We start from the raw sequence: 18072 nt of genomic DNA on the forward strand, positions 1-18072 counted from the left end.
AGCTCCCCAGCCACCTGCTGGGAGCAGCCTGGGCTCTATGGCTGGCAGCAGCTACTTAGAGCCCAGGCTGGCAGTGGTGTGCCAAGCAAAATGGCCTTGTGTGCCATGCTTGGCATGTGTGCCGGGGGTTGCTGACCCCTGGTGTAAGCAATACAGAGTAGCCTTAGTGGGCAAGAGCTTCTCGTATGTGCTGAGCATCAGCAATTGCTAAGACTTGCTTCTTCTCTTGACTTCAGATCTGGAGTTTTAAGTGCTCAGCATTTGTAAAAACCCAGCCCATATAATTTTGGAAAATGTAAACAACGTATATTACAGAACAGAATCCAATAAGTGAAGGTGTGTGGTTGTTTTTATCATTCTTGAAATGTATTCTATGCTGGTCCATGGTAGATGATGCTGCCTTCTGTGTAGTCAGAACAATTCCTGCACAGTACTGTGCAGACATCAAATTAAGATAGACCCTAACCCAAAAATCATAGTCTAAAGCCCTAATTCAGTAAGGTATCGACTTGCAAGTCAAGCTTGAGAAAAGAATGTAACTGTACTGAATTTAAACATTGAATTATTTCTTAAGTGGAGCCCTAAGGGTTCTAGAACAAGTATGGATGATTGCCATAGGTTAACAGTACATTAATCATGGGTAATGTTTAGCTGTTTAACATTCTACATGCTTTCATAGACTCTCCAGTTTTTTCTGTTTGGATATATTTGCATTAGTGGTTTATGTTGTACAAGATATTGAAAATATATTTAAAAAAATATTTTCTCTCAAACAGCAAACCACAAATCAGACGCAAACAGAATCTTTGTCTCCATCTCCCAACACTGTGTCACCAGTGCCTTTAAATAACCCGACCAGTGCCCCAAGGTTTGGAACAGTTATTCCTAATCGCATCTTTGTAGGAGGAATTGATTTTAAGGTATTTTTTCTAATTTTGATAGATAAGTAATAGAAGAAATAGTTCTGATATTTTTCTTAATAATTAGTCTTTATATTCATTGGATTAATGCATTCAAGACAAGCATTTAGAAGATCTGTTTTACATTGATGTATGATTACGCTGATGATTGTGAGATGGTGGTGCTCTTTGCCAGAATATCCTCAGATAAGGTAGAAAATAAACTATAAAATCCTATTTTGTCCCACTTTTTTCTCAGAAAGATGCCTTTTTACACATTTAATTGCTACAAGCTACTAATACGTTGCTAATTGTTTTAAAAAATCTGATGTAAATAGCGTTACAGTACAGCCTTTATTATAATACCCCCTCACACACACACTTTTAAGAATCCCAATGTTAGGAACCATTTTTTTCTTTATTATGATGTAGTAAATTGACTAACCCTATTAAAGTGAATACTCTCTTTTAATGGACTTCTTTCCTGGCCCCAAAGGAGGAGTGGGATATAATTAACATGAGGTTGTTCTATGTATATGTAAATATTCAAACTTTTTTACTTCTCTTTAGAACCATCTTTTTAAGATGTGAGATGGTTGTACAAGTCAAAATTAAGATCATACATCTCATTCATTTTCTACAGACAGGACATTATACAGTAAAATCTTTGTTACCTGGCATTTAAGTAACCAGAAATTCTATTAACTGGAGTTTCCAGCTGGGCGTGGGGGGTGGGGGAAGCTCACAGGCAGTGGCTGCTGCCACTGCCTACCACCCTGTGGTGTTGCTGTTCTGCATGTGGCTGCTGGCACCCCCCCCTTTCTCTCCCCACCCCGTGCTCCAAGCGCTGCTACCACCCCCCACCCCTAATCTGCGTTATCTGAAAACTCCTGCCTGGTTATTTCAGATCACCAGAATTTTTACACGACTGGCAATCCCCTTCCCCTGGGGATCCTGGATAACAAAGATTTTACGGTAGTAGGTTTTCATATATCTAATAGCAAGCTTCTGTGCCTTCAGCTCCACCAGTACTATTCATTTAGTTCATGCAGAAAAGGAGGCTAAGCATATATGCTTTATTGTTTTGCTAGAAGTTATGGAAAGTGAACGTTTTTATTTTAAAACAAAAATTTAAGGATTCTCTACAGTGTTACTTAACTCTTGGAATGCATGCACCATTAATATTACAAACTCTGGGCTTTGTCAGTGTGAGGGTACAATAGAACATAATCCTTTCTGCTCTCATTTTTGTATCATTTGAGGAAGTGAATTTAAAATCCTATTTTGGCCGATTTAGTTGTTCCTTCTTTCCTACAAACAGTGTCTTGTCTGCTGTAATTCAGTTAGGCTGATGACCATTCAAGCACAGATTCAGATGAAGAGGAGGAAGAAAATGGATATAGAGGGTATTAATTGTATTTATCAGTTTGGATAAATCACCCAGAATATCTTGCATAATAATTACAAGAAACTTCCAGGATCTTCTGCCTTGTATGGCTAAGGCATTGGAAATTGAGGTTTTCATGGTACAGGGGATTTTATACATATTCTTCAGCATAATGCCGCTTCAGTCAATGGGCATAGTGCTTATTGTCTGTTTAAAAAAATAAGTGCCGCAAAAACCTTCTCGCTTCTTTTCTTCTCTTCTTTCTTTAACTAAAAAGGTTGATAACCTATGCCAAGTATCACACATAAGTACTCTGAATAGCAGGCAGAAAAAGTACAATTAAAGTGTCTTTAGTTGTTTGTGTGGTAGTTGACAGGTCAGAAGTCAGATGAGATATTAAGTTATCTTCCACAGAGCAGGGAAAGCAAGGAAAATAGAATTAATTGGGAGGATGCTGGAAGCAATAAATATACTCCTGAAGCCCTTTTAGCTCTCGGCACTTGGTACCAGATGGACTTAGCCATAGTTACATTCAAAGCCAGATTTACATTCAAAATCTAGAATGGATGCCTACCAATCATAGATTTCCTCTCAGAGAAGTCCATCTGAAGCCTGGAAAAGTCATATTCTGCAAGGGCTACTTAAAAGGCTGGTAGAAAAATTCCATATATGTATACTTTTTGATGGTGAACACACTTTTTTGGTGAACGTTTTCCAGTTTTCAGCCAGTTCTACTTGTTTGCAGTTCCTCTGAAACAACCTGTTTTATCACCATAGCAGTGATTCTTAATGTACATTTCATGAGAGAAGAATTCCAGCCTCTTATTTGGAAGACTTCATCTTAGACCCTAGCAAAACTTGAAACAGGCCGAGTCTACTGTCAGGTGGCCTCTCATGTCATGCTTTTAAAGATGTCGCTCTTTTTTTTTTCTTCTCTCTCTCTAATGCCCAGAAGACTAGTACCACTTCTTTAGACGGTAGGTGAACACTAATTTTTCTTAAGGATGTGGCAGATTTATATGTAGTTTTCAGTTGTACCATGTGTTCAACATATACGTATTGCATTTTACTGGACACTTGAGGAGTAGGCATTGGATCTTTTGGTATTATTTTATTCCTGTTTCTCTCTGTTAATATTAGTTATTACATCGCTCTATAGATGTACAGCTGCTACAGAAGAGGCAGCAATTATATTCATATGGGTACAATCTCAGGATGCAATCTAATATTTTTAAGGCAGAAGTTTTGGAGTTATGGGCCAGAAGGTCCAAGGTCGGATGGTGTCATGACTTTTCAATGCTGCCATTTCTTGCCTCTTCCCTGTCATTGCCCAGGTGCAGGCACGGCTTCCTGCTGCCCAACCCAGGCACAGCTACTTGCTAGCCTGGCCTAGGGGTGGGCACAGGCAAAGCCCCTCACCTTGGACGTGATGCCAGAGCCCTCTGGCTCTGCAGGTCAGGTCTGGCCTCTGGGCTGCATGTTTCCAATCCTGTCCTAAGGCTTTCGAGGCTTATGGTCTTATATATATATTACACATATATATGTTCTCTAGGGCTGCGTGAAGGTTTGGTAGCTGATTTGATTAAAGGAGATTAGGCCCGATTTGGCGGCCAAATCTTCAAATCTGAATCTAATCGGGAGACCCATTAAAAGGTCTGAATCGAATTGGAAGCCTACGAATTGATTCGGAAAAGCTTTGGCGCAATTTAGAGATTCAGCCATAGACTAAACAGGCAGTTGTCCTCAACCACACTGGACATAGCTGCTTCCAGCTGGTAAGTTTGTTGTGTGCTGAGGGGAGTGGGAAGGGGCATGAGGGGGCAGATCAATGCCTCCACAGCGAGGGAAGGATTGGAGCTGGGACAAGCTGCCCAGCCAGGGTTGCGGGGGGAGTACAGGACTCGGCAAAGGGGGCTTCCGCCACTACATGGCAGTGCGATGCTGGTCCAGGAGGGCATGGGAGTGGGCATGTGCCCCAACATCTATGCAAGGTGGGCTGAGCCAGGATGCAATCTGGGAGGCTAGCCCCAGCCACTTGCTACCAGGCTATGCTCCATGGGGTGGGTAGAGCTAGAGCTGTGCTCAAGGCAGCTTGCCCCAACCACAGCCCAGAGCGCAGCCCTGGCTCCACCTGCCCCGCAGAGTGCAGTGGAGCAGGGGCTATAGGTGGGCTGTAGCCATCCTAAAATTCCCCATAGCCCCTGCCACTGGCCTGCTCTGGTCTAGGTACATGTGGAGATGCGGAGAGGCTGGGAAAGCAGTGGGAGGGGATAGCCCCTGCACTTGCATTGCATGCCTGCCCCCCTCCCCCCTGGCTGGGCAAGCAGTAGCAGGGCATAGCCTGTGCTCCCAGTGCTTTCCACCTGGAGTGAGCCATGCCTGCATCGTGTGCCCTGCCCTGGCTGGGCAAGCAGCAGCAGGGCATAGCCCCTCCTCCCAGTATTGCCACGCCCGCATCCTGCACCCTCCTGCTCTGGCTGGACAAGTGGTGGCAGGGAAGAGCTCCCACTCCCAGCACCTTCTGCCCCACCTTCCGCAGTGCAGCCTGGCCCACCCCGCCCCACACAGATCTGGGGGCACATGCCCGCTTCTATGCCCTCCCAGACTGGCAGTGCACGGCAGCACTAAGTGGCAGGAGCCCCCTCCCTGAGTCCTGCATTCCCCCCCCCCAGCTGGGCAACTTGTCCCAGCCCCAATCCCTCCCTCCCTCATTGTGGGGGTGTTTATCTGCCCCCTTCCTCCCCCACACGCACACCTTTTCCCTCCCCAATCCTCCCACCACAGCAAACTTACCAGCTGGGGGCAGCTGTGTCCAGCGTGGTTGAGGACTGCTGCCTGTTTAGTCTATGGCTGAATCTTTGACTCCAGTTCGGCTGAATCAAATTGGGACAGCGACTCGCATCACCAAATCAAATCACTGTCCTTCTGAATCAGCCGAATCTGAATTGAATACTTGCTGCTTCACACAAGCCTAATGTCCTCCACGTTTTCCAGAAATAAGATGCCTCTCTTTGGCCCTGGGTGTAGACCAGCAGCCTCTGAACATCAAGATATTTTGGCTTATGCATTTTAGCATAAAGTTTCCTGTAAGCAGGAAAAACATCCTGGTGAACAAACTGGGCTCCATGCACACTGTGTGCGTCAGTCTTTGAAAAAGACAAAACCATTTTCCAGAAGGGCAGAATCATTAAATATGAACTTCTTTGCCATGGATGCCTTCAGTTTTGTTCCATAGTGGGGAAAGATGGGATCATAAATCCTTTATGGAAGTTTCCTTACATTTTTTTTTCCTGTGTCTTCTTTCTTGAGAGAAATAGCAAGGTAGAATTTATATAATTTGACTGTGTAGCAAGTTTAGTTCTTTAATATTTTTGGCCACTAAGACTATGCCCAATTCCTGGTTCCCAAATACTTTCTTAAAGGTTGCTTCACATGCTACCTCTGTAGCTGAACTTGCTGGATCTGGTCATTTTAGATTTTGACAGTTGTTTAAGCAGCTGAAGTTTGTGTTTAAAAGGTACTATAGATTGTTTTGGAGGTTTGTAGGGCTACAGAGGAAAAAACACCCCAAATAATATCCATCTCCTAAGTGGAGAAAGTTTTTAGCATGAGCATCTCTTAAAAACGCTGTTCCTTCATCTTTCATGGTTTATTTTTAACCAAATAGTCTACAGTAAAATCGACTTCATTAATCCTGAAGCTATGGGCGTACATAAGAGTGTAAACTGACAGACCTTCAGCTACTCAGCAGCAACTGAATACCTGCACGTTTTTACCACCCACTAAAGACAAGTTAGTTTATGCCTCACTAGAAGGATAAGAACATGCACATGGGCATACTGTGGAGTACCAGATGTGCTATAACTTCACATGCTTGCTTAATTTGCCTAATGTGTTTATGTAACCATACACTGAGCTCAGTTAAAGTTCTTGCATATTTTTGACTACCATCATCCAGTCTAGGGATTTCAAGTCTTTGTCCATCTGCTGTTCAGAATTTTTCATAAGCTCTGGTGTAACTGAGAGGCCTGGCCAAGGGCAAAGCATCCTGATTATCCAGTTAAATAGGAGCAGACCATTGCAATAAGCCTTGGAGAAAAGTCCAAGTGGAAGGCAGTTTTTGATAGAGGATTTTAATAGATAAGATGCAATGTCCATTCTTTAGATCACCCCAGAGACATGAAGGTACATCATGTTGATCTAAGGCAGCTTCCACAGCATGTCTGTAGAATTATTTGGTTGCTCTGTGAAGCTATATTCCAACGTGCTCAAAGCTTTACTTCCTGACTTTGGAGGCTTGTATGATATTTCAGATGCATTTTCCTGTAGGCTCTGCTTTATTAGTATTTTTAAACTTTTCCCAGGTGGACTGTTGTTTTTATCTAATTTTTCAAAAAGAGTAATAATTGGCCCTGGCAGTCCTCAAAGGAGACCAAAATGATTAATCACCTGTAATGAAACCTCAGGCTACATTTCCTACCAGTTCAAATCTACTCACATCTGTCATATTTCCAATATCTTTTAAATCCTGGGGCTGCAGTTTCCTATATGTCTTTGATCAAAAGCTTGCGTACACATTTTCTACCATCTCTGGTTTCTGAGCTTGTAGCGCTTATTTTATAGAATGCCTTGGAGGGAGAATTCTTCCAAAACTGTGTTACCTGAACATTCTTTCTGCAAGTAGCATGTTAACTACGTACATTAGTTCTACATTTAGTAAAAATGGTCTCCCATTTACTGTTCTTTAGAGACTCATACAAGGGAACGTAAGTCTTAGATATATGAGAGCGCTTTTCCAACTTATAATATATATATATATTTTTTTTAAATGAACAGTGGCTCAAAGAGTACATGAAAACTTCTGATATTAGTAAGTCAGTGAGAACACTAGATGAACCCAAGAGAGGTTTAATGCATCCAGTGGGCCATGTTCATCAGCTTATTTTCTTGATATGTTGGGAGCCAAATTGTAACTCAATATATATATATCACATAGAATAAGCCAGTAAATACATGATACATTTATTTCAGTATCTGTTCTTCCATGTACGTGAATGAAGATCACACATCTAAAAGATAGATAGTTGCTTACTTTGCTAAGAAAAATGAATGTATTGTACATGTACGTGTGTTTTAATATATTTTAAGGACAGAAAGGACCTTTATGGGTATTGAATGTGGCCTGCATAATACAGGTTATACTACCTTCATTGTATCTTAATGTTGTTTTTCATACTTGACAAAATAGAAATTCTTTATTGAGGGTTACATGCCCTCCAGTTTGAAGTTTTAAAATGAACTTGCTGAGTTACAAATGCTGTAATGATATCAGACAAGTCATTCACACAAAATGGAATTCAGTTACCAGGAGAAATTATTAGAGGAAAAACTACAATCTGAATTGAGTATGTAAAGGATATTTAGGTTGCTGAAGATGAAATAAAGGAAGAAAAAGTTGAGTTTCTTACCCCTTTACCTCTACACACACTCCTCCCACTAAAATCCCAGGAATAGCTTTTGCTTATTTTTGATCTTTTAAAATTGGATAGTCAGTTTTGTGATTTATTGCTAGCATGTTTTTAATGTGTCCAAAGCAAAACAATATGTAATAACTAAACAAATCCGTTTCTCTTATTTGTTTTTTTTCCTTTTGTTCTATTTTACTAGACTAACGAAAATGACCTAAGGAAGTTTTTTGCCCAGTATGGGTGTGTAAAAGAAGTGAAGATAGTTAATGACAGAGCTGGAGTATCAAAGGGGTTAGTATAGTAGCAATATGGAAATTGAGAACGCAACAGTAAGTGGAAAAGTAGAATAAAACTTGCTTATGACTTTTTCATGGTTACTAATGTTCCTATCACAGGACTGTGACTCTCCCAACAATTTCAGTTAATATATGTGTTTCTTAATTTTAACAGTGTCCGAAATGGCTTCATTCATAGATTAGTGATTAGCATTACCATTCGTTCCCTCTCAGCACTTCAACTTCATTATAATACAGGGTATCATTGGCAAGAATATATAATAGTATGAATGAGATCTTAATTTCCACTCTAGTTGTTTATGCCATATGAAAGGGTAGAAGTGGAATAAAGGTCTTTAAAAGACTTGGAGTAAGCCTGGAAAAAGATCCCTAAAGCTCAGGATCGATATAAGTATGCCTTCTGAAAACACTATAACATACCTGGTTTAAAGAAAGGCAGGATGTGGGGTGAAAATGTTGGGGCAGTGGCACAATATGCAATGTGGTGGTGTTTAGACAGCAGGGGTATGCTGTCATGACTATAAAATGGTTTTTGTGCCAGGTGCTGCGGTGCAGCACAGAAATAGGGGAGTTCACAGGTGATTTAAAACTCTACACTTCCTGAGTGGTGAGTTGTGTGCTGCAGCTTTGTATTGCAGCACTGGCTCTAGCCCTATGATTAGATCATTGTTTTCCTTTGTGCTACTGCTTCCTGTAGTACTGAACATCATCACATGTGGTGTTCAGCATGACTGGGCCAGCAGTAATGTCAGCCATACAGTAAGCACAGATAAATATAGGTAATAGTGCTTTCCTGCAAATTTGCCTCATATCACGTTGTTACAGCATCACTTTCCATTTGGTCCTCTGAGTAACATTGTAGTTTGATGGTATCTTTCCAAAACTACAGTTATCAATTTTAAAATGGAAAGAGTTTAACAGACTTAAATTTTATAAACGTACATTTTAAATTAAATCAAAAGTTAAAATGTTATGCAAGAATAAATCTTACATATCAGACTGCTTACTTATTTGATATATAAGTAGCTAAGGACAATTTATGCCATAGTTCCTTGTTTGAGTACCTGCAAGCTAGCTTCTTGAAGGACAAGATTTAATCAGACCAGTGTGAATTAGAATACATTTGCTGTTAAATGCAATGATATATTTAAAATCACATTTTCATTAGGGGTGCAAAGATTTTTTGGGCAATACTGATGGGCAATTATTAATGAGCCTTATTAGTTGATACCAGTCTGATTGCCGATATGCAAGCCTGGCAGCTTGGAGAGCAGCATCTGGCTGATAAGTCTGTGGGGGGAAGGAACCAGGGGGAAGGTAAGGGGCTTGGGAGGGGCAGATCAAGGTCTCTGTGGTGAGGGAGGGAATGGGTGGGACAAGGGCAGAGGCTGCCCAGCTGGGGAGGGGCAGGGTGTGAGATGCAGCTGCAAGTGGCTTGTCTGGAGGACACAAGAAGGAAAGGGGGGGAGGCATGGGGGGCATGTGCCCTCCAGATCTGTGTGCAGGGTGAGGGCAAGCTGCCAATGCAGGCTGGGGCCAAGGGTAGTGCTGGACTCTTCCCAGTGAGGGGTTGAGCTGGGGCTGTGCTTGGGGAAGGCAGCAGCACCACTGGGAGGGAGGCTGTGGGGGAGCTATGGTGAATTTTGGGGTGGTGGTAGCCCACCCTGTACCCCCCCTTCCAGCACCACCACCGCCCATTTTGAGTGCAGCCCAGGCCCTGCTCCCCACTGGGAAGATGCTGGAGCATCCCCAGCCCCGAGCACACAGTGGCAGCTAGTCCTTACCGTGTATACAGATCCAGGGGGCACATGCCCCCCATTCCTCCCCCAGAGGTGCATGGAGCTTCAGGAGCCAACCCTGCCCCCTCCCCGTACTTCCCAGACGAGGAACTTGCTGCTTTGTTTCCTGCCCCACCCTCCCTCAGCTGGGAAGTGCCTGCACCAGCCCCACTCCCTCCCTCCTTTTAGGGGGGCTTTAATCTGCCTCACCCACACCCCTTCCACACCACAGACTTACATGCCCGACTGTTCTCCAAGCTGCTGGGCTGTACTCCTGGCTGCGTGCATGCTGCAGCTGCACCCATTTATCAGCAACATCAGCCAAAAATGGCCGATTTGCCGATTAATGTCAATTTTTGTTTTATTAGCACCAATACAATATGGACTGATTATTGCAGGGCACTTTGGGGTGCCTGTGCCTTTTAAGAGCAGAAGCAGTTTAGCAAAGGAGCCTGGAAGGCTACCTGGAGCCCCACAACTGCAAGTTGCCTGAGTAACAGGCTAACAAGGTAATTAGCCGGCACCTGCAGGTGGGCAGCTGACTGGTAGGAGTCAGAGCCCAGGGTGCACATAAGCGCAGGGCTGAGGCTGAGCTCTTAGCTGATACTTATCTGAGTGTGAGGCTTACTCTCTCTTTGGCAACTGCCAGGAGAAGGAGCTCCTGCACAAGAGAGCAGTTCCATGCATCTGGCTGCCTGCTTTGCTACCTCCAACTGCAGTAAGATTCTAGGGGCTCACAATGTGCCCAGAGGTAAAAGGGGCTGGTATTCTAAGTGGGGGGGAGTTGGCCCTCTTAATGGGGTAGAGTGCTGCCTTTATTATTAATGTTATATTGTAGCCCAGGGGCTTAGGTTTGTGTTTATTGTTTGCAATGATGGACTCGGAAGAGGCTAATAGGGAAGGAGTCTTCGTTGCGGGCACACAATTGTGTTGAGCCCCAGCACCAGAGGGGTGCAGTCTCAGGGGATGCGGAGAACCCACTTCCAGGGGGGTGCAAGCTGCAAGGGTCAGCGGCCCAGTAATAAAAAGTTTGTGGGCTAGTGCCTCAAAGCCAGGCCCAACATGGTAGGTCTAGACTAGAAGGACTAGCCATATCAAAGGTGCGGAGTCCGAGTAGGCCAAGGACCCAACAGAGCATAATAACAATGTAACATCCGCGAGGCATGGAGCGTGGTAAAAGGGTGGTTGGAGCCACACAATTGGCTCATAAGGCCTGAGGTGTCTCATGCAGCACTGTACTGAAGAGAGGCTTGGCAAAGGACCTACAGATCGGAGAGCTTGAGTAAGGTTCAGTGAACCAAGACTAAACAAAGGCTCATGGGCAGCCTCCCAAGTTATTTTTCCATCAAAGTTGTGGCAGGAAAGATAAGAGGGTGCCCTTGGGGTAGAGCTTGTACTATCACAGAGCTGCCAGGGCATTACGGCTGCCTCGGGGATCTCGCTCTGCAAAACTGACCTATTAGTGCACCTCTAACTTTTATATTAGGGAAAAATACATTTTCTTATGCATTTCCTTCCTATATAATGCAGCACATTGAACTACCTTTAAAAGATGCATGAAATCATATGAATTACCCATAACAATATGAATTTTCAAGATTAGAACATGGTTTGTCCTAGCTGTACAAATAGAGGTCTTCCTGGTTTAATTTTTTTAACTTGTTGGTGTTGCCTTTAAAGAGAGGTTCTAAAAGGCTTAGTTCTTCTCTGCATAGGAAAGATTTTTTCAGTATAACTTAGGATATAAATGTAAATAATACAAAGGGTCATACTGGTGTGCTGTATTACAGTATAATTATTCTGGTAAGCTTTTCGATTTCGTCTGTGTCACTTGAGAGAGGGTTTATACTACACTGAAAAAACACTCTAACACTAAAATAAAATTGTCCACGTGTGGGTGTTGGTAGTTTATAGCTGCTAATACTTTTCCAGGTAGAAAAGTGCTTAAGTTGGACCAAGCTGCACTTACCTGTATCTGAAAGAACTTTTGTTAATTGATTTCCTTGCTAGTTGTTATTCATGTTGTAAATTACAAGAAAAATTGACACGTCAGTTAAAAAGTATATTTTTATTACTAGGAACCAGTGGAAGAGGGAATGGGAGTGGAGGGAAAGGAGAGACAGGTAATAATGAGCTTAGGTGCAGGAGGAGAATGGGTTACCTGAACAAAGATCTTTGGACAAGGACTGGGGAGACTGTGTGCATATATGTGAGAAGTAAGTGGAAGGCTGAAACTGTAAGGTTGGATGATGAGGCTAGAGAAGGTAACAGAGATTGAGAGCTAGTGAAGAAGAGGATATTGGTCAAATGCTGAGACCAGAGGGAGAATCCAGGACTGTCTGGGCAAGGAGATTAGTATAAGAAGTCTGAGCAGTGGGGACTAACTTGCGTAAGGAAGGAAAATGGATTTCAGTAAGGAGGCAGGAGTCCATAAAGAGGACTTTGACAGCAGTTGGCAGGTTAGGATGGAGCAGAATGTCATGCTTTGGGTGGAAATTTGCCCACTAGCCAAACTTCTCCTAAGCTGAAATGGAACCTCAGGGCATTTGTACATATGCACACACTGCAGTGGCAGACGCTTTGAAAAGCGCCCAGTGCTTTGCCACATGCAGTTTGTATAAATAGTTTGTATAAATAGCAAAATGCACGTCAGCACTGAGAAAGTGGCACACTTTTGAACTAAAACACATCAGAGGTGCTTTAGTTTAAAAGCTTGCTGCCACCTTTTTCTTCATGCTGATGCACATTTCACTGTTTATACAGCTGCACATGGTGGATCTCCGGTGCATCGCGGAACAGAAATGTATGTGTATAAATGCCCTCGGTTTCCTGAAATTACACAGATATTTGTGAAATCCATTTGCACGTTGTCCCATAAACTTTTAGTGCTGGTCCATAGAGAAGGATTGATAATCTGCTACTGCCATCTGTTAAATTGTTAGGTGAAGTGGCAGAGTTCTTCATGCTAGCTCTTAAAGTTTATACCTGGCTGAGAAACATAAGTGTCAGTCTAATGCCGCATAATGGAATTCTGTTTCTTCAGTTCGATTTTATAAAAACCTAGGAAACTACATATAAGAAACTATTTTAAAAGACGTTTATGTTGTAAAATCAGTAATCTAAGTTAGGAAATGCAAAAATTAATTGTCTTTTGTATAATCACATACAGTTGTTTACTATACAACACCTGCCTCATTCAGTGTATAGGCCAGATTTGTTCTGGAAGTGAATCAGCATTATGCAGTACGTGAGGCTGTTTTCTGTAGGACCTTTCTTTCACTTCAGTTGGAAAGAGGAAGAAAAAAATGGTTCTAAGTTTAAGGCAGTTAAATGCTGCTTTGAAGTATAGGATTCTATCCTCATCTGTTACAGAATTTGTGCACTAGTCAAGTCACTTAAATCAGACATTTCACATGGGGTCACTAGTTGTGTTCCTCATTTTCTGGGTAACTAAGAGAATACCTTGAGTTTATTATTTACAGAATGAGGATAATACCCCACCATTACCTCAGAACTGTTATGAAACACTGAGGTTCTATAGATGATGATGCCATACCAAAGGCCACAAATACATTAATTACATCTTCAGAATAAATTTTGAATAGTGTGAAGTAAAAAGACCTATGGCTTCACATTGAATAATGAGGATAAAACAAAATATTGAGTAGTTGCTCAGTAAGTGAGTACTGTTCATTTTGTGTCTATAACAAGGTGCCATTTTATGGAAAAAATACATGATCATGTAAGTAAAGATTATTTTTTAATGTAAATACGTGAAAGAACTGACTTAATGTGGAACAGGGGAACCTTAATCTTGTCCTTTTTTGACTTCTCATGATCCTGATTTTTGCCTTCGTAATATTCTTTTAATGTAGTTTGTTCATACTATATAAAAATAGACTAAGAGCATAATTTACGTATTTTTTACTAGGTATGGTTTCATCACTTTTGAAACGCAAGAAGATGCACAAAAAATTTTACAAGAGGTAAGATTTATTCAACATATTTATTCTTCAGGTAAATTTCATTTGGAAGGGTGTTGCATATATCCAAATAGTAATAGATGTCTGGCACTTCTGTGTTTCTCTGGTATGAGTTGACATTGAAACCCAGAGAGACATTGGGCTACATGACCCTGATTTTGTTGCAGCAACATTTTTTTTTCCCCCCTCTTGGTCCCACACAAAGTTAAAATGAGATCTCATGAATATAAGATAGTTGGTACTGGAAGTCTTGGGGGCAGAATGAGTCGTGTGAACTGGATGCTTCCATGTTAAATATTTTTGGCTTTGGTAGGGATGGCTATTTCAGTTTCTTCCATGCAAGCCAGTCACTTAAATATGAAATCTGTTGTTGATTCAGTTAATGGAGTGCTAATGACTATCCTCCTCTTCCTGTCCAGCCTGTCTTAATTTTCATTCTTGCTTCTGTGGTGCCAGTTATAATGGCATGTTTTTAAATGTATTGTCAGTATATACTTCCTTGGACCTCTCCTCAAACATGTAGAGCTGGAATGGCTGCACAACTTGAACATTTTGAAGTCTGTTCCTCTTGACTTGTTTATAAATGTAAGCTCAGTGTATAATAAAAGTAATTGAAATAGTCCAAAATATGTACCGGCTTTTTATATTAACTGGAGACCAGTCAGCAAGGACAGTTGATTGAAATTTTTCCCATATTTTCTTTTATTTCTGACTTGACTTTCTTGAAAGTTAGATTCACAGACAAGATGCATTGTGAATGTCTGTTATTTTTCTTTGTTTTATTTTAGGCTGAAAAACTTAATTATAAGGATAAGAAACTGAATATTGGTCCAGCAATAAGAAAACAACAAGTAGGGATTCCTCGTATGTATTTTTGCTATATTCTTCAATTTTGTGTGATGGCAAATATTCTTTTAGGCAAAGTTCAGTTTATCTTATGCTGTTCTATTTAGATTATGTGGTATCCTCAAAATATTTAATGTGCACAGCAGAGGGAAGCATGGATATACTAACAATAGGAAAAGAACCAGGTTTCTTCATCCTCTTTTTTTTTTGCGAGCTACCCTTTCTGGCCTAAATAATCAGTTCCCTGTTAGACTATCTTTTTAAGGTAGTTGCTTCTTTTAGCAGCAAAATGAGCACGGTCTTAAGGATGGTTAAAGTCTCTAGTGATATAGCCTACTCTCTGGGACAGACATCTTTAGGTAAAAGGTGGTTGTCATACACATTTTTCCTGATTCCAGACAAGCTCCCATACAATATTAAAGGATGCAAACTCAGAAGTTATACCTGTCACTAGTAATATCTAACATTGGGAAATAATCCCTAGTAAGGGCAGGTTGCCTGATCATGCTTCTTCACAGTCAGAACATTGTCTATTGAGTAGTATGTTTGTTTGTTTTTTAATGTATGGTTGAAAGGCATACACCAGTTTGCGTCATACCTCTAGCTTTCCCTGTCTCATCTACTCCCTCCGTACTACCTGATGCATGATTATTCCTGCTTGCTGGGCATTGGATATCATATGCATATTTCATCCACTTCTGCACAAACCCTTATATTCACCTCTGTGTTCTAGTTAGCAGTGGCTAGAGAAGCTGTTCCGCAGATGTGGCTATAACACTGACCCCATGACAAAGGCAACAGCATCCCTCTGGTTGACACCTACATCCCCAGCTTGAACGCCTTGGACATATTGTTATCAGGAGGGTTTAGAGATCATTAAATAATAACCACCTCATGGTAACCACAGTAGATGACACTGTCCTGGCCTACGGACAGCCTCCAACCTCAAATGGTATCCCTCCAGCAACTGGTTACACAACTCCTAGTCTCACCCATCTTGAAATGGACCTAAATGCCAGCTGTACCTCTTTGTCAATGCAAACCACATCATCACTGGACCAAATGACATGCATTATAACATCCAAGGTTCATTTACCTTCTGTTCTACCCATATCAGATATGCCATCACTTACCTTTTTGCCCAAATTAAGATTGAAGGTGGGGAGGTGGCAGGGTGGTTCCTGATGGATACAGGGACAGACATTACAATCTTTCAATGGGACCCGCCCCCCCCCCGAATGGATGCCCCATAGTATTAAAAGGGGTAAGGGTGGAGCAATTAAAGGATGAGAAATTAAAGGTATGGTAAAGTTGGGAAGGCAGGAGGTCCCAACAATATTGACTGCTACTTGGCACCCAATATGGATTTTAGAAACCAACATCCTGAATCACTGTGTTATAGATGGGCCCCGCCAGAGAGTGATGGCCCTAGAAAAGGAGTTTCCCATGCCCACGGACGGGCCATGGGTCTGCTCAGAGTGGGATGTGGGGAATACTAAAGTTGAAATACAAGTTGAATTAGAAAAGGGAGCAAAGCCATGTTTTGTGCGTCCCTATCCCTTGATACCCGAGGCTGAAAAAGGGGTGAGTGAAACGGTGCAGGGACTTTTGCAGGCCAGATTGGTGGAGCCCACCATTTCTCAGTGGAATTCCCCTTTATGGCCTATGTGAAAGGCTAGTGGGAAGTGGAGAATGGTGATAGATTATCAGGAAATGACTAAAAGGACAAGAAAATTAGGCCCAGTAGTTAGCACCCTTCCCAAGATGTGGGAGCCCAAAAGACAGGAGCTTCCCATTTTACTGTAACTGAAGAGCCCTTTTCTCCCCAGCACCACCTAGGGTGATGAGGAACAGTGGTAGTAAGTGGATGGAGAATAGGTTTAGGTTAGAGATCAGAAGGCAATATTTTAGTTAGGGTGGCCAAAATCTGGAACCAACTTCCCAGGGAAGTGGTCCTTGCCCCAACCTTGGGCAAATTCAAGAGGATGATCACCTGTCCTGGGGTCTTGTGAACCCAGCATTCATTCCTGTGTGGCAGGGGGTCAGGCTAGATGATCTGTTCAGGTCCCTCCTGACCCGAGCTACTATGAAACTTGCTTACAATGTCCCTCTGCCATTTATATTAGATAGATGAGGCAATCCCTATGTGACAAAATAAATAGACACTGATCTGACATCAAGTCCAGAAATACACAAAACCTTTGGCACAGCACTTCAACCTCCCTGGACGTGTTCTTGAACAAAATACTTGTTCTTAAACAACAGAACTTTAAAAACCAACTTGAATGCAAAATTGCAGAAAAAAATCATCTGCAGGTGTTATATATGGTCTAACAGGGACAAAAAATTAGTATCTTATTACCTATATTAGTTTTATGACCCCTGTGTCCCTAGGGGACAATTGCTTTGTTTTTTTCTTCAGTTCCCCTTGTCTCTCTCAGCACTGCCCTCTCTCTGCTTCCTTCTCTCTTTCCCTCTTTTTGTCTTTAGATCACTTTTTCTAATAAGCTGCTTTCTGCATGTCCTTTCATAGCATCTGACAAATTGAGCTGTTTGTTCATGACAGCTTATGCATCTTTGATTCAGTTAGTCTGTAAGGTGCAACTCTACTCTGTCTTATACCATGTAGTTCCAACTAACCTCAGAAACACTATACCTGGATCACTTCCCTGGACCACACTACCTCTCTCTTCAGCCTTATATCTCAGCAGCAAGGAAGGACCCTATGCACAATAGTCTTTAAACTGGTGTGTAGACAGAGTCTGCTCAGAGTCCAGGTTATTCAACTGCAATTGATGAAAAACTTCTTAACCTGCTGCTCACAAACAGGGAAGAATTGGTGGGGAATGCAGTAGTGGATGACAACTTGGGCAGCAGTGCGTAGGTGGAGGGAGAAAATATTATTTTGAGGGACCGAGTATACGTGTATACATGTGCAAACACACACACCCAGGGGCATGGGAGGGCCTCCTGCTGCTGTACACACCCTGGAGGAGACCCAGGGGGGGCTCCATGTGCCCCCCAGATTTATGCAGGGGCAGAGGTGGGCTGCTGCTGTGGGCTTGGCTCTGTGCCCTGCTGCTGTTGCCTCAAGAGCTGCGTGACACCATGTGTCTACCACCACCAGCTAAGCTGCATCCCCTGCCTGCCTGCCTGCTTGCCCAGTGGTGGCAGGCACATGGTGTCACAGCAGGCCACAGAGCCTAGCCTGCAGCTGCAGCTTGCCTCCACCCCAAGCACAAATCTGGGAGGCATGTGACCTGCATGCCTCCCCCAAGGTGCGTGCAGTTTCATAGTTTCTAGGGTTGGAAGGGACCTGAGCAGATCATCGAGTCTGACCCCCTGCCATGGCAGGAAAGAGTACTGGGGTCAAACGACCCCAGCAAGGTATACATCTAGCCTCCTCTTAAAGACC

General features: G+C 42.5%; 1 protein-coding gene across 1 annotated transcript in view; it reads left to right on the forward strand.

Moving 5' to 3' along the window:
- BOLL (boule homolog, RNA binding protein) overlaps positions 1-18072 on the forward strand; it is a 94045-nt gene that overhangs the window by 21621 nt on the left and 54352 nt on the right. Inside the window, exons 2-5 of the mRNA XM_019554583.1 lie at positions 777-920; positions 7954-8045; positions 13760-13814; positions 14600-14675. Coding sequence (XP_019410128.1) covers positions 777-920; positions 7954-8045; positions 13760-13814; positions 14600-14675 — 367 coding nt within the window. The remainder of the gene's footprint in view (positions 1-776; positions 921-7953; positions 8046-13759; positions 13815-14599; positions 14676-18072) is intronic.

Source organism: Crocodylus porosus, unplaced genomic scaffold, assembly GCF_001723895.1.
Source record: "Crocodylus porosus isolate Cpor-Errol unplaced genomic scaffold, CroPor_comp1, whole genome shotgun sequence".
In the NCBI taxonomy this organism is placed as follows: domain Eukaryota; kingdom Metazoa; phylum Chordata; order Crocodylia; family Crocodylidae; genus Crocodylus; species Crocodylus porosus.